We start from the raw sequence: 23,302 nt of genomic DNA on the forward strand, positions 1-23,302 counted from the left end.
TCCCAGCCCCTTTGCCTCCTGGCTGCCCTGTGAACCTCGGCACTGTGGTGCAGGGCCACACTGACACCATGTGGGGATGAGAAGGCCCACGGGGATAGCAACAGAGGAACTGAGAGCAGAGCCTGGCACAGGACTCTGCCCATGCTGTCCCACACCCCTACCACAGCTTCCACCAAGTTCAGAGACATCCCCAGCCCCTGCCACAACCTCCATGGCTTCTGCACAGCACCCTGGCCAATGCACGTGGTGCTCACAAGGGAGGGCCTCTCCCATAGACACAGGGCCCTGAGGCACCGTTAGTCATTAGAGGAGGGTGGGCATCACCCCTGAACTGGCATGGAGCCAAGGACCAGAGTGGGATGCCCAGAGACAGCAACAATGTTTGTCCCAGCTTCTCTAGGCCACAGGACCATAACACAAGATAGTTTGCAGGCAGCAGCAACAAGCTACACCACAGCTCTGCAGTGCCAGGAGCTCTGCCACTGGCATCCTCAGCAGCACCATCAGCATTGCTGCCACCCGTGCACCACAGACAGCAACAGTGAACCCAGAGCACCCAAGCACGGCCACCCTGCAGAGCACCTGCATGCTCATCAGCACTGCCATGTGGGGCACCACAGTAATAGATGGCCTCGTCCTCAGCTTGGACGCCAGCGATGGTTAACGTGCCTGTGCTACTGGGCAAGGATCCAGAGAATCGCAAAGGGATGCCCGAGGGTCCCTTGCTGCCATAGATCACAGTGACAGGGCCAGTGCCAGGTGCCTTCTGCTGGTACCAGCCATAGTAGTTGCTGTCCTCCCCGGAGCACGTGATCTGGATGGTTTGTCCCGGGTTTGCGGACAACGAGGGCGGCTGAGTCAGCGCTGCCTGGACCAGGGAACCTGCAGAGGGAGAGGAGAGAGGGGAGAAGACAAGGGTCAGCCAGGGCCCCACGAGCACAGCCCTGCCCGGGCACCGGGACAGGGAATGTCAAAGGCAGAGAAGACTGGACCTGGCTGCAGTCACACGCAAATCTGGGGAGCGGAGCCCAGCCCAGCGCATCCCAGCACAGAGGCAGCTCTGGCAGCAGCAGCAGGACACGGTCAGCAGTAGCAAGAGGCACTGGCATGGCACACAAGGCCACACTGTGAGAACTTTGTAGGGACCAGGACAATGGTGCCCAGCCACAAAGTCACCTCCAGTTTTCAGGGATGTGAAAGGAACAACATTCACAGCCATGGCCATGCAGAAGGGACAGGAACCTGCACCAGCTCCAAAGCCTTGCTCGGCCTTGAAGGAGAAGGGCAGAACATTTCCAATTTGGATTGCTCTGTAGCTCACTCCCACATCTCTCTGTGTGATTACACCAGCATCAATGCTGCTGTCGTAGCCACCACAGAAATAGACGGCCTCGTCCTCGGCTTGGACCCCAGTGATGGTTAACGTGCCCGTGGAGCCAGACTTGGATCCGGAGAATCGCGAAGGGATGCCCGAGGGTCTGTTGCTGTTCCAGTAGATTACAGTGACAGGGCCAGTGCCAGGCACCTTTTGCTGGTACCACCCATAAGGATTGTTGCTACCGCTGGAGCAGGTCCTGGTGGTTTGTCCCAGGGACATGGACACTGGGAGCAGCTAAACCAGAGCCATGTGAGAGCAAGGAGCTGAGGCAGAAGCTCTCCCTGCCCAGCTGCAGAGCCCAAGGCTCCCAAGGGTGGCAAATCCCATGCACCCAGGGCAGCTGCAATGCCACACAGCCCTGGGCAAGACTCAGCCTGGAGGACCAGAAATGTAGCAAAGCTTTTCTTGGGCAGCTCTACAGGTTCCAGCTCCTAACGGTGGCCGAGGCTCTGCTGCCCACCATGTTGATATTGGGTAGCCGGGATGAGCCCAGAAAGGGCACCTCTGGCACCAGGGCCCCACCACTGGGGACATAGTCACAGCCCTGACACAAAGGGCACAAAGAGAAGGGGATTGGGAATGAGAAGGGGAAACCCCAAATCTGGAGGGAAGTCCCTGCCAGGCTGAGAGGAAGGAGAAGATAAAACCAGCCTCTTTGAAACTCAAGGTCTCACTTGCCTGTGGCACATCATCACCATGATATCAGCATAGCTGCTGTCCCAGCCACCACAGTAATAGACGGCCTCGTCCTCGGCTTGGACCCCAGTGATGGTTAACGTGCCCGTACCGCCAGAGTAGGATCCGGAAAATCGAGAAGGGATGCCCGAGGGTCTCTTGTCATTAGCATAGATCACAGTGACAGGGCCAGTGCCAGGGACCTTCTGCTGGTACCAGCCATAGCTACCACTACCCCTGGAGCAGGTGATCTGGACGGTTTGTCCCAGGTTGGCTGACACGGAGGGTGGCTGAGTCAGTGCTGCCTGGACCAGGGAACCTGCAGAGGGAGAGGAGAGAGGGGAGAAGACAAGGGTCAGCCAGGGCCCCACGAGCACAGCCCTGCCCGGGCACCGGGACAGGGAATGTCAAAGGCAGAGAAGACTGGACCTGGCTGCAGTCACACGCAAATCTGGGGAGCGGAGCCCAGCCCAGCGCATCCCAGCACAGGGGCAGCTCTGGCAGCAGCAGCAGGACACGGTCAGCAGTAGCAAGAGGCACTGGCATGGCACACAAGGCCACACTGTGAGAACTTTGTAGGGACCAGGACAATGGTCCCCAGCCACAGAGTCACCTCCAGTTCTCTGGGATGTGAAAGGAACAACATTCACAGCCATGGCCATGCAGAAGGGACAGGAACCTGCTTCAGCCCCACGGCCACAGCTCTGCTCAGCCAGGAGGGTGAAGGGCAGAAAACCTTCCTCTGACTTTGGAATCTGTGTCTCACTTCCTATTACTCCTTGTCACCAGACACCATAGCCACCGCTGCTGCTGTCATAGCCACCACAGTAATAGACGGCCTCGTCCTCGGCTTGGACCCCAGTGATGGTTAATGTGCCTGTGGAGCCAGACAAGGATCCAGAGAACCGAGAAGGGATGCCCGAGGGTCTGTTGTTGTTATCGTAGATCACAGTGACAGGGCCAGTGCCAGGGACCTTCTGCTGGTACCAGCCATAGTTATTGCTGCTCCCAGAGCAGGTGATCTGGACGGTTTGTCCCGGGTTGGCTGACACGGAGGGTGGCTGAGTCAGCGCTGCCTGGACCAGGGAACCCACAGAGGGAGTGGGGAGAACCAGAGTCAGCCTGTGCCCCAGGAGCACAGCCTTCTCCAGGTAGTCGGACAGGAACAGAGACCCTGTGCTCAAAGGTCATGATACCACGGAGGGACCTAGAACCCTTCGCACAGAGCCCAAGGCCAGAGCATGAAGATCCTGAAAGGAAAACGGGCAGCAGCAAGGGGAGGGTGAATGACAGGGTCAGTGTCTCTGTCACGCTGACCACCACTGCTACCGTCAGAGCTACCACAGTAATAGACGGCCTCATCCTCGGCTTGGACCCCAGTGATGGTTAACGTGGCCGTGGAGCCAGACTTGGATCCAGAGAATCGAGAAGGGATGCCCGAGGGTCTCTTGTCATCCCAGTAGATCACAGTGACAGGGCCAGTGCCAGGGACCTTCTGCTGGTGCCAGGGACAGAAGCATAAGCATAGCTGCTGCCACCCCCGGAGCAGGTGATCTGGACGGTTTGTCCCAGGTTGGCTGACACGGAGGGCGGCTGAGTCAGCGCTGCCTGGACCAGGGAACCTGCAGAGGGAGAGGGGAGAGGGCAGAAGACAAGGGTCAGCCAGGGCCCCACGAGCACAGGGCAGCAGCGAATGGCCCCTGTGCCCAAAGGGCCCGGCCGGGCACAGCGACTCTGGCCATGGCACCTGTGCTGTGGGCGAGCACCACGAGCAGGAGAGGGAGCCAGGCCATGGTGCGATCCCAGCAGCTCCGTGTCCCCACCACGATGGGGCTGTGATATGGACCCAGCTCTGTCTTAAGCTCCCACCTGCTCAGGCACAGCCCCTCCATGGATATGTGTCCCTCAGTATTCAGTGGCAGCTCCGTTCCCCATGCTCCCCCTGCCTGCCGCAGGCACATCTCTGGCCCACCAATGGCACCAAGATCACTCTGAGCGGCTGGCTCCCTGGGTACCTGCCCCAACATGGGTGCTGAGCCCTGAGCTCAGCCAGGAACCGCCCAGCGCCTGGTCCCCCCCAGGGGAACTATGGCTTCACTGTACCAGGAACCCATGCCCAGGGCAAGGGACAGCCCCACCTTGGCTGGTGGGGACACATCGACACATTCCACCAGCTCTGGAGCACCTAGCTCTGCTCGGCGCTTGCTGGCCCCTGGGCAGCCTGCTACCCACGTGCTGCTCCGCACCGTGACAGAGGAGCTGGGAAGGCACGTTCTGCTTCAACGGCGGGTGCAACAGCTGGGCCTCTGTTAAGTGCCACGTGAGAACTGCAGAGCAGGGAACTGGGATCTTGAAGGGGACTAGACCAACACAGACACCAGCAGCTTCAAGGTTACCCAACAGGAAGGAAACACAAGCCCCCAGCTCCTCCAAATGCAAAGTGAGCTGGGGGTCTCCAGCAGCTTCACAGCAATCACGGAGTTCGTACCAGTCAAGTGCACAGAGCATCCTCCCGCATCTTGTGGCCAGGCGCAGCCCCTGTGCTACCTGCTGACAGCGCTGGCCACCGCAGTTTCCAAAAGGGTCTGCTGGGACTGCCCTGCACATGGGTGAGACATAATGGCACTTGCTTGTCCCAGCCCCTTTGCCTCCTGGCTGCCCTGTGAACCTCGGCACTGTGGTGCAGGGCCACACTGACACCATGTGGGGATGAGAAGGCCCACGGGGATAGCAACAGAGGAACTGAGAGCAGAGCCTGGCACAGGACTCTGCCCATGCTGTCCCACACCCCTACCACAGCTTCCACCAAGTTCAGAGACATCCCCAGCCCCTGCCACAACCTCCATGGCTTCTGCACAGCACCCTGGCCAATGCACGTGGTGCTCACAGGGGAGGGCCTCTCCCATAGACACAGGGCCCTGAGGCACCGTTAGTCATTAGAGGAGGGTGGGCATCACCCCTGAACTGGCATGGAGCCAAGGACCAGAGTGGGATGCCCAGAGACAGCAACAATGTTTGTCCCAGCTTCTCTAGGCCACAGGACCATAACACAAGATAGTTTGCAGGCAGCAGCAACAAGCTACACCACAGCTCTGCAGTGCCAGGAGCTCTGCCACTGGCATCCTCAGCAGCACCATCAGCATTGCTGCCACCCGTGCACCACAGACAGCAACAGTGAACCCAGAGCACCCAAGCACGGCCACCCTGCAGAGCACCTGCATGCTCATCAGCACTGCCATGTGGGGCACCACAGTAATAGATGGCCTCGTCCTCAGCTTGGACGCCAGCGATGGTTAACGTGCCTGTGCTACTGGGCAAGGATCCAGAGAATCGCAAAGGGATGCCCGAGGGTCCCTTGCTGCCATAGATCACAGTGACAGGGCCAGTGCCAGGTGCCTTCTGCTGGTACCAGCCATAGTAGTTGCTGTCCTCCCCGGAGCACATGATCTGGATGGTTTGTCCCGGGTTTGCGGACAACGAGGGCGGCTGAGTCAGCGCTGCCTGGACCAGGGAACCTGCAGAGGGAGAGGAGAGAGGGGAGAAGACAAGGGTCAGCCAGGGCCCCACGAGCACAGCCCTGCCCGGGCACTGGGACAGGGAATGTCAAAGGCAGAGAAGACTGGACCTGGCTGCAGTCACACGCAAATCTGGGGAGCGGAGCCCAGCCCAGCACATCCCAGCACAGGGGCAGCTCTGGCAGCAGCAGCAGGACACGGTCAGCAGTAGCAAGAGGCACTGGCATGGCACACAAGGCCACACTGTGAGAACTTTGTAGGGACCAGGACAATGGTGCCCAGCCACAAAGTCACCTCCAGTTTTCAGGGATGTGAAAGGAACAACATTCACAGCCATGGCCATGCAGAAGGGACAGGAACCTGCACCAGCTCCAAAGCCTTGCTCGGCCTTGAAGGAGAAGGGCAGAACATTTCCAATTTGGATTGCTCTGTAGCTCACTCCCACATCTCTCTGTGTGATTACACCAGCATCAATGCTGCTGTCGTAGCCACCACAGAAATAGACGGCCTCGTCCTCGGCTTGGACCCCAGTGATGGTTAACGTGCCCGTGGAGCCAGACTTGGATCCAGAGAATCGCGAAGGGATGCCCGAGGGTCTCTTGTTGCTCTCATAGATCAGAGTGACAGGAGCAGTGCCAGGTTTTCGGTCATGCAAACCAACATACTCATTGCTGCTGCTGCTGCTACCGCCAGAGCAGGTGATCCGGACAGTTTCTCCTGGGTTGGCTGACACGGAGGGCGGCTGAGTCAGCGCTGCCTGGACCAGGGAACCTGCAGAGGGAGAGGGCAGAGGGGAGAAGACAAGGGTCAGCCAGGGCCCCACGAGCACAGCCCTGCCCGGGCAGCAGCGCGGGGCCCCTGTGCCCAAAGGGCCCGGCCGGGCACAGCGACTCTGGCCATGGCACCTGTGCCGTGGGCGAGCACCGCGAGCAGGAGAGGGAGCCAGGCCATGGTGCGATCCCAGCAGCTCCGTGTCCCCACCACGATGGGGCTGTGACATGGACCCCAGCCCCCTTTTAAGCCCCCGCCCGCCCAGGGCACGGCCCCTCCATGCAAATCTGACCCCGTGCTCTCGCCTGGGTCTTGCCCGCGCCTCCCCCCACCGCCCTGCCCGCTCCACGCCCAGCCCCACCACCCCACAAGCAGCTGGGATTATCTCCAGCACAGAGTGGAGACACGTCCCAGCCCAGAGCCCAAACGTCACCAGCACGGACACCCCCATTCCTGCCCTGGTAGAGCAGCTGCAGGGCTGAGGGGTGCGGGAGAGCTGGGCTGCTGGGGGCAGGAGGCACTCACAGCTCTCAGGCATGGGGCTGGGACTATGCCAGCCGCCAGCACTCCCCACCCCACTCTCAGCATCTTTCCCTCCTACGGGTGTCCCAGGCACCTAAGACACCCTCTCGTTCTGCTGCTTCTCTGCCCTGCCTCTTCCTCTGCCAGCCCAGGCCCACCATTCCAAACCTTTGCTCTTCTCTTCCTTGGCACCTGCTCCCCAGCACAATGGGAGCCATCCGGCACCAGCCCCAGGGCTCCAGCAGTGCCTCCTCATGAGCTGGTCACAAGCCCAACGGGCTGGCACTGGGCAGACACAGCCAGAGCCGGGACAGCGCAGGGGCTCTGCTCACAGCTGTCGGGACAGCCCCTGGCCAGCCCTTCTCCAACCCAGGGCACAGGGTCGTCCCCACCCTCAGTGGCACGGCGCCCAGCCCAAGTGTAGCTGCATCCAAGGGAAATGACCGCTTGGCATGACCCCTCCCTGTCCCCAACGCCGCCTGCCCCGGGGGGCCTGGGGCACAGAGAGCCCAGCAGGCGCAGATGGGGCAGGGCTGCAGTGGGCTGTCTCCCTGCGGGCGGCACGGAGGGCACCTGCTGGAGCACAGCATGTGCCCCATGGCAGGAGCTGCCTCACAGGCACATGTGCTGCTCCAACAGTGCGTCCAACCTGCAGCTGCAGCAGCAGCAGGTGGCACCTGAGGGGCGCTGGGGTAACAGCGGGTTTGTATCTCAGGGAGTCACCATGACCCTGGTCTGCACTGGTCTCCCACCCAGCACAATAAGAGGCAGCATCTGCCTTGGCTTGGACCCCATCAATGGGTACTGTGGCCATGGGGAGTGGAACATTCCCAAGTGCCACACATACCCTCCCCAAATGATAGGGGACAGTCAAAGATGTGGGGCTCTCTGGGACAGCTGAGCTGGGACACCAGGCACAGCCATCTGCAGCACAAGGCAGGGCCATGGCGGGGACCTGCCCAACATGAAATGGGGACAGCAGAGAGGCCCAGCTGGCTCCGGCTGTGCCAGGAGGATTTTGTATCACTTCCACATTGCTCCATTTCACCATGTCAGCACTGATGCTGCTGTCCCAGTTAGCACAGTAATAGACGGCCTCGTCCTCAGCTTGGACCCCAGTGATGGTTAACGTGCCCGTGGAGCCAGACTTGGATCCGGAGAATCGTGAAGGGATGCCCCAGGGTCTGTTGCTGTTCCAGTAGATTACAGTGACAGGGCCAGTGCCAGGCACCTTTTGCTGGTACCACCCATAAGGATTGTTGCTACCGCTGGAGCAGGTCCTGGTGGTTTGTCCCAGGGACATGGACACTGGGAGCAGCTAAACCAGAGCCATGTGAGAGCAAGGAGCTGAGGCAGAAGCTCTCCCTGCCCAGCTGCAGAGCCCAAGGCTCCCAAGGGTGGCAAATCCCATGCACCCAGGGCAGCTGCAATGCCACACAGCCCTGGGCAAGACTCAGCCTGGAGGACCAGAAATGTAGCAAAGCTTTTCTTGGGCAGCTCTACAGGTTCCAGCTCCTAACGGTGGCCGAGGCTCTGCTGCCCACCATGTTGATATTGGGTAGCCGGGATGAGCCCAGAAAGGGCACCTCTGGCACCAGGGCCCCACCACTGGGGACATAGTCACAGCCCTGACACAAAGGGCACAAAGAGAAGGGGATTGGGAATGAGAAGGGGAAACCCCAAATCTGGAGGGAAGTCCCTGCCAGGCTGAGAGGAAGGAGAAGATAAAACCAGCCTCTTTGAAACTCAAGGTCTCACTTGCCTGTGGCACATCGTCACCATGATATCAGCATAGCTGCTGTCCCAGCCACCACAGTAATAGACGGCCTCGTCCTCGGCTTGGACCCCAGTGATGGTTAACGTGCCCGTACCGCCAGAGTAGGATCCGGAAAATCAAGAAGGGATGCCCGAGGGTCTCTTGTCATTCCGGTAGATCACAGAGACAGGGCCAGTGCCAGGGACCTTCTGCTGGAACCAGCCATACCAGTTGCTGCCACCCCCGAAGCACGTGATCTGGACGGTTTGTCCCAGGTTGGCTGACACGGAGGGTGGCTGAGTCAGCGCTGCCTGGACCAGGGAACCTGCAGAGGGAGAGGAGAGAGGGGAGAAGACAAGGGTCAGCCAGGGCCCCACGAGCACAGCCCTGCCCGGGCACTGGGACAGGGAATGTCAAAGGCAGAGAAGACTGGACCTGGCTGCAGTCACATGCAAATCTGGGGAGCGGAGCCCAGCCCAGCGCATCCCAGCACAGAGGCAGCTCTGGCAGCAGCAGCAGGACACGGTCAGCAGTAGCAAGAGGCACTGGCATGGCACACAAGGCCACACTGTGAGAACTTTGTAGGGACCAGGACAATGGTGCCCAGCCACAAAGTCACCTCCAGTTCTCTGGGATGTGAAAGGAACAACATTCACAGCCATGGCCATGCAGAAGGGACAGGAACCTGCCTCAGTCCCACAGCCACAGCTCTGCTCAGCCAGGAGGGTGAAGGGCAGAAAACCTTCCTCTGACTTTGGAATCTGTGTCTCACTTCCTATTACTCCTTGCCACCAGACACCATAGCCACCGCTGCTGCTGTCGTAGCCACCACAGAAATAGACGGCCTCGTCCTTGGCTTGGACCCCAGTGATAGTTAACGTGCCCATGGAGCCAGACAAGGATCCGGAGAATCATGAAGGGATGCCCGAGGGTCTGTATAAGTCAGCATGGATCACAGTGACAGGGACCTTCTGCTGGTACCAGTCTTCCGTAGCCATAGCCACTGCTACTCCCAGAGCAGGTGATCTGGACGGTTTGTCCCGGGTTGGCTGACACGGAGGGCGGCTGAGTCAGCGCTGCCTGGACCAGGGAACATGCAGAGGGAGAGGAGAGAAGACAAAAGTCAGCCAGGGCCCCACAAGCACAGCCCTGCCCTGCCCAGGCAGCAGCACAGTTCCCCTGTGCTAGAAGGCCCTGGCCAGGTGCAGCACATCTGGCCAGGGCACCTGTGCCATAAGCGAGCACTATGAGGAGGAGAAGGGCCATGGCCATGGTGTGATCCCACCAGCTCTGTATCTCCAAATTCATGGAGCTCTGCCATGGACCCTGACTTTCTCTTAAACCCCCACCCACCTGGGCACAGCCCCTCCGTGCAAACGTGGACCCCAGCATTCACTGCCAGCTCCTGTCCCCGCTCTCGCCATGCCCACTGCAGGCACATCCATGCCCACCAAAGGCTTCAGGATCACTCCGGGCTGTCTGCTCCCTGGGCCACTCGGCTGGAAAACCCAGGGTCTGCTCCACAGCAGGGCACCACAGCCAGGCTTCTCTCAGGAGCCACAGGGCCACCACCAGCCCTATTAAGGTGTCCGGGCAAATGCTCCTCCACTGCCGCAGAACGCACCCTGAGCCCAGGCCCGTACCAAGGGGCAGCCAGAATGCTCTTCCGCACTGCCCTGCTGAAGCGGCCCCCAGCATCACCCCCACCCCGGAGCCCCCCTCTGCTGCAGCACAGCTGCTCCCACCTCGCTCCAGCTCCCCTCTGCCCCCGGAGGTTCCCCGCCTGCCCCCAGCACCAGCCCGCGGCTACGCACCAGCGACCCCCACCCCCAGCACCCCCGGGGCGACCCCCACCCACAGCACCCCCCAGCACCCGCTGCTCCCCCCTGCACCCGCACCCCCGGGGCACCTCCCCTGCACCTGCTGCTCCTGCACCCCCAGGCACCCGCTGCCAGCAGCACTGCAGGGATGAGGAGAAGTGCTCAGGCCTCTGCAGCAGGAGGGAAAAGGCCTGGCCAGCTGTACAGCCGCAGGCAGAGCTCTCCACAGCCACCTTCCCAGAGCTGCCCTCGCCTTTCTCTGCCACTCAAACCAAAGCAGTCAGTATGTTTGGGCATCCCTAACAGATCCCAAAGTGTTTCAGGGCTGTATCTCAGGAAGCAAACAGCAGCTTCCCTTCTGCCCCCAACATCCCCTCACACCAAATTCCAGCCACACTTCACCTTTCAGAAGCATAGTGACAAAAAACTAGAGATTTATTATTCCACATTAATTTTACAGAACAGGTTCAATGCCAAGGTACTACCACCCTCTGTGACTTCCTTAGGCCAGGAACATAGCTGCTCCTCAATAGACACAGGATATTTTCCATAGGCTTCTTAATCGGCAGTTTCTTCTACTCCAAGTTCTGCTTGGGAACCAAGACTAACCTTTTTTATTTACCAGCTCACAAGCAATAAAGCATTGTGGCTGCTTTGCAGTCCACCACGCTGCAGCAGCAGCACCCCCGCGTGGCCTGCCTCCCCGTAGACTTAACTGGAAAGGCAGCGAGAATTCAACAAGCACGTTTGAACATGACTCAGTACTTCTTGAACTCAATTCTTTCTACTTTGACATCATCCTCAATTAGCCGGTATACATAAGTCACAACTGTGGAAGCCTGGATATCCAGCAGTACAAATGAAGGGATGATATTCCTGGAAAGAAAACATACTTGGTCAATCCTCCCGATTAGCTTACACTTCTTGCTACTAACATACCTTGTGCTTATGTATTCTAACATGCTTGGCTGCCTGGGGCTGCAGGCATCTGGGAAGCACCCCAATCTGCAGGCACCAACAACAGTGTCTCACTTAGCATGGAACAGCTCATGAGGCAACTAAACAGCCTAAGTCATGTCAGGCTCAGACCCTTACACTGACAGTGCCTGCAGAAGTCTAACTTCCTACCAAATATTAGCATGCAGCTTCTGTGAAGAGACTAGAAAGCAAAACAACTACAAGAAGCTGCTGCAAGTCACCCATTTCCAGGCCCAGCAAGCAGCCCCAGACACACCAGTGACGGACTGCCATACCCAACATGTGGGCTATATAAAAGCCTGGTAAGAGGGGAGCCCCGCTCCATTCCCTGGGAAGGGAGAGCATTGGCCTCCTGCTCCTCATGGTGCCTCACCAGCATTCTTCAGCACAGTGGCCAGACACTCACAGGTGAACACACACATTCCAGGTAACAGCTATGGGCTCTGCAGCACTGGGCAGCTCAGGGGGCCCTCACTCACATTTCCAAAGCACTGTAGGCTCCTGTAGCTGATCCCGGGTTGACGTAGAATTTGTTTTCATATTCAAATGCTTCAAATCTGTGCGTGTGTCCTGATATAAGAATGTCCACATCCAGCTGCCTCTGTAGCAATGCCAGGCTGGCCACATCACCCCAGGGAATAACTTGATGGCCGTGAATCAGCCCAATTCTGAACTGCCCAACAGTTACAACCTTCTCTTCAGGATAATTTAGGCTCTGAGGAGGAAAGCACAGCCTATAAATCAGCCAAAGACGCCTCACCTACATAATGCAGGCTCCTGCATTTCAAGACAGGAACCCGCCTTTTGCTATTTGAGGACACAGGGCCTCTTTCAACATGCAGACCCACTGGATGCTTATACCACCGCCCAGCAAGAGCGACTGCAAAGCAAAGAGCAGGGAATTTGCACAGACAGCAGGAGCCTCAAGGCTACCCAACAGTAAATAAACACACACACATAAGCCCTCAGTTCCTACAACTACACAGGCAGCTGGGGGACTACAATGGCCTCACAGCAATCACAGACAGATTAGTGCTAGTGTTCATGTGAATCAGGTGCATGTATTACCCACACACACACAGTCCCCCCTGTTGCAAGTGCAACAAGAAGGATCTAGAGAGTAATTTTGTTTCCTCAGTCTCACTCACTCCCACTTCCTAGCCTGGTGAACTACAGTTCAGGAACTACTAATGCTGAAGGACTCCCCAGGTTTCATTGGGACAACCACAGCATGCAGGAAGGTGGGCTGCAGAATTAACAGCAGCAAGAACGTTACCTCAGAGTCCCCCCTAACAACGTGGACATCCCCAGCCAGAGTCCTGAGGTAGTCATAGCTCTCCTTGGTGCAGAGGTTTCCTGTACACAGGATATGCTGAATCTTTCCTGGAACCAGCAGATTCTTGAACTTCACCGGTAGACTACTGCACCGGTATGGGATGTGAAGGTCCCCCAATACTAACACCAACTTTGCACACAGCAGGAGGAAAGAGTTTTAACCCAGGTTACTTAACAGACCAGCACAGGGCATTCGCAAACTCCAGCGAACCATTACAGGCCCGGCAAGGATTGTCAGGTTCAGCTCTAAGCAGCCGAGCCCTCAGCAGCACGCCCGCGCCACCCCGCCTGCTCCCACGCCAGGAGCCCCCATTCCCGGGTGCGGGGAGGCGGCCCCAGCCCCCTCGGCCGCCGCTCACCATCCCGCTCCGCCACGCTGCTCCGCTCGGGCCGTTACCCCGACGCGCGCTGCGGTAACCAGGAAGTAACGCGCGTCCTTTTCCCCTCTCCCGAGCCAATAGCAGCGCAGGCAGCCTCCCACGTGACGCGGGCGCCTGGGGAGGTGCTAAAGCCCGCCCTGTGCGCGCGCGGTGCCGAGTCCGCGCAGTGCGGTGGCGCGGCGGGTGGCGGTGCCGAGCGCTGGGGAATGTCTGTCCCGCCCTCAGCGTTTTTTATTAAGTCTGTGGGAATTTTGTGGAAAAACGTGCTATCTTTTTGTGTGAAAACGTTCGTACGAGGTACCCGCAGGTGCCCATGCGGTTAAACGTGAACTTTTCCCCTCAGAAGCTGCGGGGGGCGCTGGGGCTGTGAGGACATGGCCGCCTGAGGAGGCGGGCGCGGGCGCTGGGGGCCGTGAGGGGGCGCTGGGGGTGCTCTGGAAGGGGACAGGCCCCTACGGCGTCGGGACAGACCTTCCCGTGGGCGGGGAGGGTGGGGAAGGGGGGTCTCCGGCTTTCTAGGGAAGGTAGGCTCTGCCCGGGATGGGTGACAGCCCCAGCCAGGCCCAAGGGATCCCACCGAAGTCCAGCATAGCGCCCACGCCTCACCCTCCTAACACCTCGCCTCACCCTCCTAACCCAGGGCATGGCTGCTCCCCGCAGAGACCCCCGAGGGGCTCCTCTGTGCTCCACACACATGACACGAGCCATGAGGTTAAGGGTTAACCTTTATTATCAGGTGAGCTAAACTGTGCAGAAGCCTAAGCCAGGGTCACTCCGGGTTGTGCCAAGTGCTGGAATAGCCCAGGAAAGACAGGCCATGGCAGAGCACCCATCCTCCCACCGCAGCAGGATGTCCCCACGCCCGTGTGTCCCTGGGCTGAGCCCTGCCAGGGCTTGCACTGTGTCAGGCTGTGTGATGCTCCATGTGGGATGTCTGGGGACAAAGAGGAGGTTGCTGCACCTCATGGAACAGCACAGCGCTGCTGGGCTTGCTTAAGGATGCAAGAAGGTCTTCTTCCATTCCTCCTAGGGCTGCTGCTCTCCCAGTTGAGGGCTTTGCATCAGGGTTGCAAGGGAAAAGGCAGAAAGCTTTTGTTCCCTGTTTCTAAAACCAGTTGAAGGCATGTGACAGGGCGCAGTAATAGTTGCCATTGTCTTCATAGTGAGCAGATGCAATGATGAGGATGCAGGCATTGCTGGCGAGGTCTTTGGTAGCAGAGAAGCGGTCAGGAATCTTGGCAGGCTTGTGCTTGTCTCGCTCGGAGTTGTAATAGAGCAGATACCTCAGGGAGTGCCCTGGGCGCTGCTGGTACCAGGAGATGCCGAACTCACTGATATTGTACTGGGGGCTCAGGATGCAGGACAGCCGAGCAGTCTGCCCGGGCAGCACCAACACAGAGGATGGCTGGGTCAGCACGGGCTGAGCCCTGGAAGCTGCATGCACCAAGGATGCAGTTACTGATGAGCTGAGCCATGTCCCCTGTTGCCCTCAGCCCCCAAATGTCCCCCTGCTCCCTCGAAGCAACCCAATTACTCAGCCTCTGTCCTGCTTATCATACCATGCAGCCCTGGAGCAAGATGCTGTACTCAGACTAACATCCACCTTGTACAGCCCAGTCCTGGCCACCATCCCACAGTGCCCCCCCAGACAGCAGCTAGCTCAGCCACGCCACCCTTACCTGTCCCCGCCAGCTCCACCAGGAGCAGGACCATGAAGCCCAGGGCCATTGCAGGAAGCAGAGGAAGGGAGGCTGTTTCAGAAAGAGTCTGTGGTGCTACGCGAACCCAGGTTGCTGTGCTGCTGGCACCAGTGAGGCGTATGTAAATGACACAGGGGGCTTGGGGACTCCAGTTCCCCACATTGCTCACTTTGCTGCAGCTGGGCTTCAGGGAGGGGGATCAAAGCAGTGGGGTGAGAGCTGAGCATTGGAACCCACTACCCACCTTCACCCCAGGCTAGGGCACCTGCAGCTGCGCCCGACGAATGCGCACAGCCCACCCCACCACCCTCTGCCCCAGGCACTGTGGTACGGTGGGGAGGTGTCACTGACCATCTCTCCTCTTTGATGGGGAGAACAGAGAGGTTTCCCTGTGGCCTTACACTCAGACCTCTTGCCTCAGGCCTTTTGCCACCAGGTGTGCAGGAGGCCAGGAGCTTGAGCGCCATCGTGCCAGAGGGTGCCCTGTGGTAGCAGCAGGCTGGGGTCCAGCTGGCTCTGCTGCCACCAGGGAGAATGAAAGACAGGACATGCCAGAACCCCCCAGTAGCTGTCTCATTGCAGAAGCAATACAGGAAAAATTGCTCCCTTCTCCACGCAACTGCAATGCTGAGACAAGAATGACTGCCCCAAGGCATGGGCCAGGAGCTGCTGGTGATGTTGAAAGTGCTGCCTGTTTGCCAGGGCTGCCTCAGAAACAGCAGCCGTGGACAAACATGCAGGGGTGGCTGCTGAAGTCACCTGCCAGAAGTCATTTCCCAAGGGAGCTGGTGCAGCGAGACATGGCTGTAGCATAGCTGATGTCTCGCACGGAAAGACAGCAGACCATTACAGCAAAGGGCTGCCAGACTCACCGGGTGTAAATCCCCTCCTGTCTGTAACACCCATCACACAGGGCCCAGAGGTGCCATGTTAGGCAACCAGCCACAGCCAAGGGCTGGCCTCCCCCCAGCACATCTCTGCACCCTCCAGCCACCAGCCCGTGGCAGTCCTTCGCAGCAGGCTGGTCAGCAGGCACTTCGCAGTGTCCCATAGTCACTGGGTACCTCCTGCCCTCCACAAGCAGGGTCAGCCCCCCCCCAAGTGCCACCATATCACCATCCAGGGGTGTCCTTTTCCCTCCGCTCTGCAGCACCCAGTCCTGCTCCCGCAGTGTCCCCAGGCCAAAGATGTTTGCAAGTGGTTCCTGACATGACTAGCCGTATGTATTCTGGGTTTGAGGGAAAATGGAGCTCTGAGACAGAAGCCTGCCTCCTTAGAACACCCTAGCGCTGTGTCTGCAGCACAGGTGGATCCTGAAGAGGAAGTACCACCATCATTCAAGGTGCAACACAGGAAGATGGACACTTGCTTTGATACGCTGCAGTGCTCTGAACAAGGGCTGGCGTGCCCAACGGCTCATACATTTTTTTCTGCATTCTCTATCAGCTGGTCTAACAAAAGCAATTACCCACACAACCGTGCCCAATTTATGGTGACAGCCTCCCTTGGGAGCAGTGAGGGGAAAATGAAAGGTGGTGACTGGGGCAATCAGAACAGCTGTAACACAGATGCCAAGGAGCACGGTCCACACTTGCAGTGCCATGAAGTAGCGAGATGCCAGTTAGACCTGATGGGACCATACAGCACCTTGCGCAGCTGGGCTGGAGGGGCTGCCGCAGTACAGGAGTGCGGCAAGGGCTGCTGTCCACCTGCCAGAGGCATGTGGAGCATGTAGGTGCCGCACAGCAGTCCCTGCACATGCAGTAAAGCCTGGCTGCATCCCACCTACACCCATCCGGGCAAACCCGATGTATCAGACTTACTACAGCCTACAGCAGGCAGCAGCAGCTACACGAGAGCAGCCCCAAAGCCCATTCATGGCTGGGGCTTTGCCTGGATGTCTTCTGCCACGGCAGCATATCAGCAGCTTGTGTTCCATGCAGCCAGGCCCCTGAGCCCATGCAGGTAGAAGTATGCTGCAGACACAGCTCCAGCTGTTGCCCACCAGCACTCCCCCAAACTCTGCAGGGTGGTGGCAAGGTGAACGTGAATCACCCTGTACATGTGTCCTGAGGAGAGTCATACATACCCCCTGTCAGCAAGACCCAAGTCCATGGATTAGACAGACTGTGAAACAAAGAACCAAGGCAAAAGGAAATCACCTCCTCAGGCATGGAGTGGTATTTTAGAGAAAGGGGATTTGTCCACAAAGCAGCGAGCCCTGGATATGCAGTACATCAGCATCGTTGCTGGATTCCACCATTCAGGTCCTCCACATCTGCCGACCATCCCAGAGACACAATTTCATTCGTATGTCTCTGCATCTCTGCAGGAAAAGGGGATGATGCTACCGGGCCCCCTAAGCCCTGCAGTAAGTTCACTTGTACAGCAGCTCTTGGACACCAAATGGAAGATGCAGCTGATATGTGGCATAAGCCACATATATTGCTCTGACAGCCCAGGGGTGCAGGAAAGTACCTGGCTGTGCAAAGTGCAAAAGCAGGTACGAGCCCAGCCCCATGCTCCCCCTGTTCTGCCAACTTTATTCCCTCCTGCATGGGGTATGAGAGGCGCTCAGCAAACAGAAGGAACTCCCCCAAAAGAAGCAGGTTTTATCCTGGATTGACACGTGACTGACCAAGCACAGCTACCCTTGGCAGGACAGGGCAAAACATGGACCAAGACTTACTGCTGCATCACCCCACATTTGCTGCTAAGCCCTGGGGCTTCCTCCTGCTCTGCAGCACAGGTACAGCTGCTGTCCTGACAACTGCCCACAGCTCCTCCCAGGCTGCAAAACCCCACTACCTCATGCTGCAGAGCAAGACTGGAGCAGGCAGGATCCTGAGGAAGATTTTTCCAGTGGCATCCAACCATCTTGCAGGAGGCCATGGCTGACCCTGCAGCAGCACTGGGCTCAGCTAGAAGCAGGGTGATCAGATCTGGCACCATCACAGCCCAGACAAGCTGCAGGGCAAAGGTAGGGCCTGAAACACCGCAAGACTGCAAAAATTCTGAAATTCAGAGCAGCTGGGATGACACAGAGCAGGTAGCCTTCCCAACAGGCTGTTGTTTAGCCCAGCCCCTGCTCCACCCTGCCTCTCCCACTCCCCAGCTGCAGGAGGCTTGGCAATCTGTGCAGCCATTCCCCATTGCTGGGGAGCCTGGCTACTGAAATCCCAACAGCATCAGCTGGAAACGCAGCCTCTCCCCCACGCTCTCCAGCAGCCAACACTGTTATCATCACGCATTTTGTCATCCCCACTGCCCGCAGGATGGCACGCGGTATGAGCAGCCCCCACACTGCAGGCCTGGGCCCCTGCTGGAGGAGAGCAGCTCTGGGAAGAGGCATGGTAAGCACCATGTTCATTACAGTGAGATGTGGAGGTAACATGGGGAAAGCACCAGCTTTGCCTCAGCTCTGGGGGGCAGCTGGTCACCTGGACCACCTTCATCACCACCAGGTGGTGGCCGCAAGAGGGGTGGGGAGGGACATTGCACCCTGGTGCACAGCAATGCCCAGCGGCTAGGGAACAGGGCAGGAGAGATCTGCCAGGGTACATCAGCATCCTTTGCCTCATCTGCTAAAAATAAAAATAAAAAGGCGACGGGAGATCTTTAAGCCTTACACAGTGAATTGTGGAGGAAAGCCACCCCAGTACAGGTAAGTTAATTGCAGGGAGGGAGGCCAGAGGCAAGGGCGAGTTCCCAGCCTTGCAGCTCTGGGGAATCACTGGACAGGGCTCTGCTTATCTAGACACAGCCAGGAGAGCCACAGGGCAGAAGTGACAGCTGCCAGCAGAGCTCCTCTGCTGCCAGCTGTGTGGGAAAGGCTCCCTGGCTCAAATCCTGGCCCTCAGCTTCACAGAGCAGGTATTTGCAGCTGGTGGGAGGGAACGAGCAGACCCTGTCCTGACCTTGCCCAGTTGGCAGGGAGCCTTTGCCTGACCCCAGACACTTGTGGCTGAAGCCGCCAGTCACACATGGTCCTAAGCCTTTGCTCCCTCCACTATTTGAACTGGATCCCCAGCCACGACTACTGACGTGTGTCAGCTCTGGGGATTTCTCAATCGTAACAAACTTGGTGAGAGTTCATGACCAAAATGTCCCCAGCTGACTGAGCCATGATCTCCAGCTCCTTCCCCTTGTGACAGGCACAAGTTTGTGGAAGGGAACTGGCAAAGGCCAGGGCTCGCTGCTTTTTCCTGCTCCTGTTTGATAAAACAAAGGACAGAGACACTTGATGAATCAGAACCATTTTCCTGAAGTCACAAATGTTCATCCCTGCTCCTAACCTGTAGCATTCCCAGCGCCAAACACCAGCAGACATGGCTGTAATATGGCAGCTCAAAGCCCTGCTGATGGCCACGTGGGGATCCTACCTTTGCTGGCCGTGACAGCAGGCACTCCTCAGCTACCTGCTGTGCCACCTGCCACGTCTGTGGGGCCCCCACATTCAGGTCACCACACTCATATCTCAGGTCTTGCTCCCTGTCTGCAGCCAAGAGACTGTGAACCTGCAGCGCTGCATCCTGACCTCACGGCTCACCTGAAGAGGAAGCGTCAGCACAGGCCTGAAGGTACGAGCACCCCTGAGCAGCAGTCACCCACTGGGAAGCAGCAGAGGGTAACAAACAGCTCACATGGAAATCCCAAATGGAGCTCCCAGGATCATCCCAAAACACAGGGAAGGGGGCAGCAAACCTTCCCTCTAGATCTCAACAGATTCTCTCCAAAGCACAACTTGCCAAAAAAAATACCTCTAAACCCCACAGGCTTATGCCGGCCACACAGGGGCACGTTGCGCTTCCTGCACACCTCTCTCCCTCCAGACTGCATTGATCTTCTGGATGAAACAGGCACCCTCATGAACCACAGCAAAGCGGAAAATCCTGCACTTGAACTCACCAGTAACTACGGGAAAGCGAGCACTACGTCGTCAGGGTCAACTCAGTTCCTTGGCGAGACAGCACAGCACAGCCTCTGCGCCAAGAAGGGACTGCTTTGGTGGGCTGGTGTTTAATCATTTCCAGTAACTGTCCTACACCAGGAAAACCGTCGCCTCCTGAAAACAAAGATGCAGCTTTGGAGAGGGGCCCTATTCAGCAGTCACTTGAACCTGTAGCACAGTAACTCCAAGGAGGTAGAAACCAGCTCAGCTGAAAAGCTGGAGCTGAACCTTGTTTGTCCAAGGTGGCTGCTGTGGGGGGAAGAACCTTTCCTGGGCAGAACCACCTGCCCTGGTTACAAGTCTTGAGTTTTCAGGCAGGAGAGAGATTAATCCATTTCTCCCATGCTGCTGGCAGGAAGAAAGCTCTGAAGCCACCTGCTGTGAATTCTTGCTAGAGAACCTGGGGAGACACTACCCTGGACCCAGCAGGTAAAGGCCAGGCACCCACCTCACCCATGGGTGGTGTACAAGGGCTGTGGCAGGGAGAGGAGTCACGCCTGCACCCCTGGCTCCTCTGTGGAGGTTCACGCTACCATATCCAAAGTCACACCCTGACAAGCCAGGCAAACACAGCCAGGCACAAGCAGCAGCCTCCTGCTTCAATGGGTCACTCGTGTCCCCACGGTGTGGCCTGCACTCCCAAGTGACAGTGAACTGCACCTCTGTCCAGCCCACCTGCACTGGCAGCCAGAGGAACACACACTCGTATCACCAGATGAATCTGCCTTAACCCCATCACCATGCTGGCAGCTATGGTCTTCTAGAGACTGTCTGCTGCAGTCACCAGGAAAAACTGGTCGAGACACCCCAAGTCTCCCCAACTCCAGAAGCAGCATTGCCAGCACTTAGCCAAGGAGGGTCAGAAGAAATGCACACACCTGCTGCAGGTGCTGCTGATGGCTCTTAACAGCTTCTGCACTCTGACCAGCACACACCAACACCAGACTAGTAGTTATTTCTTGGAAAAAGTTAAAACTGCATGGCAGCGGTTCCTCCCTGCAAACACTGGGGCAGCTCAGCACACGCAGCACTTGGGCTTTGACTCTCTGGCACCTCTTTCTCTTGCCCATCTCTCAGGAGATCACATGGCACCCCAGGAAAGGCCAGGCACAGCTCAGGACATCATCTACCACCAAGAATTTAGGTCTTGACATTTAGAAGGCACAGGACTTCCAATACCAGCCTCCAGTATCTGCTGCCAGCTTTCACCATCCAGACCTGTATTTCCTCACAGATCCAGGCAAGGGGTTGAGAACTTGCCCAGTATTCAGCAGTTAACAGCTTAATTCTGCCATGAAAATTCAGTGGTTCAGCATCCGAAAGCACCATGGTTTCACTGCTGTGTCACCAGAACTCCAGCTGAAGCCTCAGAATCCTCTTTTGCACCAACATGAGGTCTCCTGCTGGAGGGCAGCCTGCAGGCAGCACTCGTGAGCCTGTCCTGCTATGGCAACTGTAGGAGAGTGGCTTGTAACTTAACCTGACCCTGGCGACCTTGAGAACATTGCATAACCTGCTAAAGCTTTTAAGCAAGATCAGCCAACTGTATGCGAGTCACACAACCAGACAGGTCATACTTTCTTAGCTCCAGGGTCAGAACAGTTCTTCAGGAAGAGGGCATCAATGGAAAAATAATTTGTTACTGAGAATACTGTAGGACAGGTCTCAGATTACCTCCCTCCAGCCTCTCTGCCTGGAGGGCAGCCAAGTCTCTGCTCAGCTGTGGATCTACTTTTGTCAAATCATGCAGGCACAGTCCCTGTGAGGCTGCACCTCCTGTTTGCAGAAAATACACAGCCGTGCCTTGCCCTTTAAGCAGCTGACACGTAACATCTTGGTAGCTTAATTTTAGTTTGAGAATGAAAGAACATGCACAAGTGATGGATCCAGACTCCTTTATTTCTCTATAATACAGCACTATCTGAATTCCAAGCTCCCACAGGTCCAAACATTCCTCTCCTTCCCTACCAGCCCAGAAGTGGATTACCACTAGCAGACTCCCATCGGGTCAGTCTGTTCCCTCCAGCTCATCCCCTGACCATTCTGCTCCCTGCGGGCAGCCGGGCTCTACATCAGGCTCCTCTTCCCTACACGGGGACAGATTCTTCACAGGAGAGAAGAAACACCTAGAGGGGAGAAAGTACAAGTTCAGCATTAGGTACATGTTCCAGCAATGGAATTGGTAACGGTGCTCTTACCGAGGGCAGCCAGGTTAAGACTAGCTACTGACATCTGCTTTTAACAGATGCAGCAGGAGGAGTTAAGTTAGAGAATGAAGTAAAGAAAGCAGCAGGCTTCTTATAGCAGCAAGAGAGGAACCTCTAAGAGGGTGCCTACAGCTCCCTTGCCTTCACAGAGACACGGTCAGGATTGTTCTCCTGCCCTTTCCGGTTCCCTTCCGTGTTCTAGGACACAGGAACGGCAGAACCGTTTCCTACTGTAAGCCCTGAAGGGCACTATAACCTCCGCAGACTGCTTCCGCACCCTCTGAACCCTCTGGGTAGGCCCCGGCAGCAGGACAGGGCACGGGCTCACCGTTGCTGTACTTGCACTGCTTCAGGGCCTCGTTGAAGCCCTCGCACAAGGTCAGGTCTCGCTGGTTGGTGGCGCACTCCAGGAACTGCTTCATCTCGTAGTGGCAGGGACCGTAGGCCGGCTGCTGGTACACGGGCTGCTGTCGCGGCTCCTGCGGGAAGGACGCCGCTAGGGAAGGCGCCTCCTCGGCGGGGTCGGCCCCGGCACCCCGGGCCTCCCAGCGCCGGCCCTACCCCGCTGCCCCCCGCCCCCGGGCCCGGCTCCGCAAGGGCAGGCCAAGGGCGCCGGCCCAGCCCCGCTCATACCTGGGCCGGAGCCGCCTTGGCCGGCTCGGAGCCGCCGCCGCTGAAGGCGCCGGTGAGCGCGCTGCCCACGACGTGTCCCACGGCGGAGCCCACGGCCACACCAGCCGCCGTGCTCGCCATCTGCGCCATCAGCCCGGGCTGCGCCGGCTGCGCCGCCGGCACCGGGGCCGCGGGGGCAGGGCTGCGGAGAGGAGCGAGTCAGAGCGGGGCGGCGGGCGGGCAGAGCCCCTCCCCGGGCCCCGGGCCCGCCGCCCCCCGTACCTGGCCGGTGCCGGTGCCGCCGCGGGCCGCCCCACGCTCCTGCTGCCGCGCGCCATTGCCCCGCCGCTCTCCCGGCCCCGCCCCGCGCGACGCCTTAAGAGGCGCCGCCGTCACCACGTGACGCCCCGCCCCGGCACGTGCGCAGAGAGCGGCGGGGCCGCCCCGGCCCTGCACCGCCCGCCCCCGCCAGGGGGCGCCCCCGGCCCGGCCCCGCGCCCCCCGGGGTCCCACCCGCCGCCTCCGCTCTGGGGGACGGGGCTGCCAGCACGCCCCGGCCTGTGCCCCGGGCGAGGGAAGGGAAGGGGCCCGGGGCCGGGACCCGCCCCGGCAGGCGGTAGTCCCCCGCGGCGGGCGGGGACTCTGCTCCGGCTCGTGGAGGCGCCGACCAGGTGCCCCGGGCGGGGCGGCGGGGTCCGATCC

General features: G+C 58.5%; 4 protein-coding genes across 4 annotated transcripts; all 4 read right to left on the reverse strand.

Annotated features, from left to right (window-relative positions):
- Nucleotides 1-863: 863 nt before the first annotated feature.
- On the reverse strand, nt 864-6,540 carry LOC129735320 (uncharacterized). The gene is made up of 7 exons (XM_055701438.1): nt 6,474-6,540; nt 5,752-6,339; nt 5,269-5,568; nt 3,614-3,675; nt 3,383-3,551; nt 3,028-3,227; nt 864-1,525 (listed from the first exon to the last, which is right to left on the reverse strand). Exons 1-7 carry the CDS (start codon nt 6,517-6,519, stop codon nt 971-973), a joined length of 1,920 nt encoding a protein of 639 aa, XP_055557413.1. The 5' UTR covers nt 6,520-6,540; the 3' UTR covers nt 864-970.
- A 4,309-nt stretch (nt 6,541-10,849) lies between these two features.
- LOC102048966 (vacuolar protein sorting-associated protein 29-like) lies at nt 10,850-13,173 on the reverse strand. Its single transcript, XM_055700957.1, has 4 exons — nt 13,110-13,173; nt 12,692-12,880; nt 11,895-12,130; nt 10,850-11,313 (listed from the first exon to the last, which is right to left on the reverse strand). Exons 1-4 carry the CDS (start codon nt 13,110-13,112, stop codon nt 11,196-11,198), a joined length of 546 nt encoding a protein of 181 aa, XP_055556932.1. The 5' UTR covers nt 13,113-13,173; the 3' UTR covers nt 10,850-11,195.
- A 664-nt stretch (nt 13,174-13,837) lies between these two features.
- On the reverse strand, nt 13,838-14,964 carry VPREB3 (V-set pre-B cell surrogate light chain 3). The gene is made up of 2 exons (XM_005445315.3): nt 14,810-14,964; nt 13,838-14,564 (listed from the first exon to the last, which is right to left on the reverse strand). The coding sequence occupies exons 1-2, from the start codon at nt 14,856-14,858 to the stop codon at nt 14,236-14,238; spliced, it is 378 nt and encodes a 125-aa protein (XP_005445372.3). The 5' UTR covers nt 14,859-14,964; the 3' UTR covers nt 13,838-14,235.
- A 6,695-nt stretch (nt 14,965-21,659) lies between these two features.
- CHCHD10 (coiled-coil-helix-coiled-coil-helix domain containing 10) lies at nt 21,660-23,028 on the reverse strand. Its single transcript, XM_055700884.1, has 4 exons — nt 22,883-23,028; nt 22,622-22,802; nt 22,317-22,467; nt 21,660-21,907 (listed from the first exon to the last, which is right to left on the reverse strand). The coding sequence occupies exons 1-4, from the start codon at nt 22,936-22,938 to the stop codon at nt 21,888-21,890; spliced, it is 408 nt and encodes a 135-aa protein (XP_055556859.1). The 5' UTR covers nt 22,939-23,028; the 3' UTR covers nt 21,660-21,887.
- Nucleotides 23,029-23,302: the final 274 nt, after the last annotated feature.

This window comes from Falco cherrug, chromosome 1 (assembly GCF_023634085.1).
Source record: "Falco cherrug isolate bFalChe1 chromosome 1, bFalChe1.pri, whole genome shotgun sequence".
NCBI classification, from domain to species: domain Eukaryota; kingdom Metazoa; phylum Chordata; class Aves; order Falconiformes; family Falconidae; genus Falco; species Falco cherrug.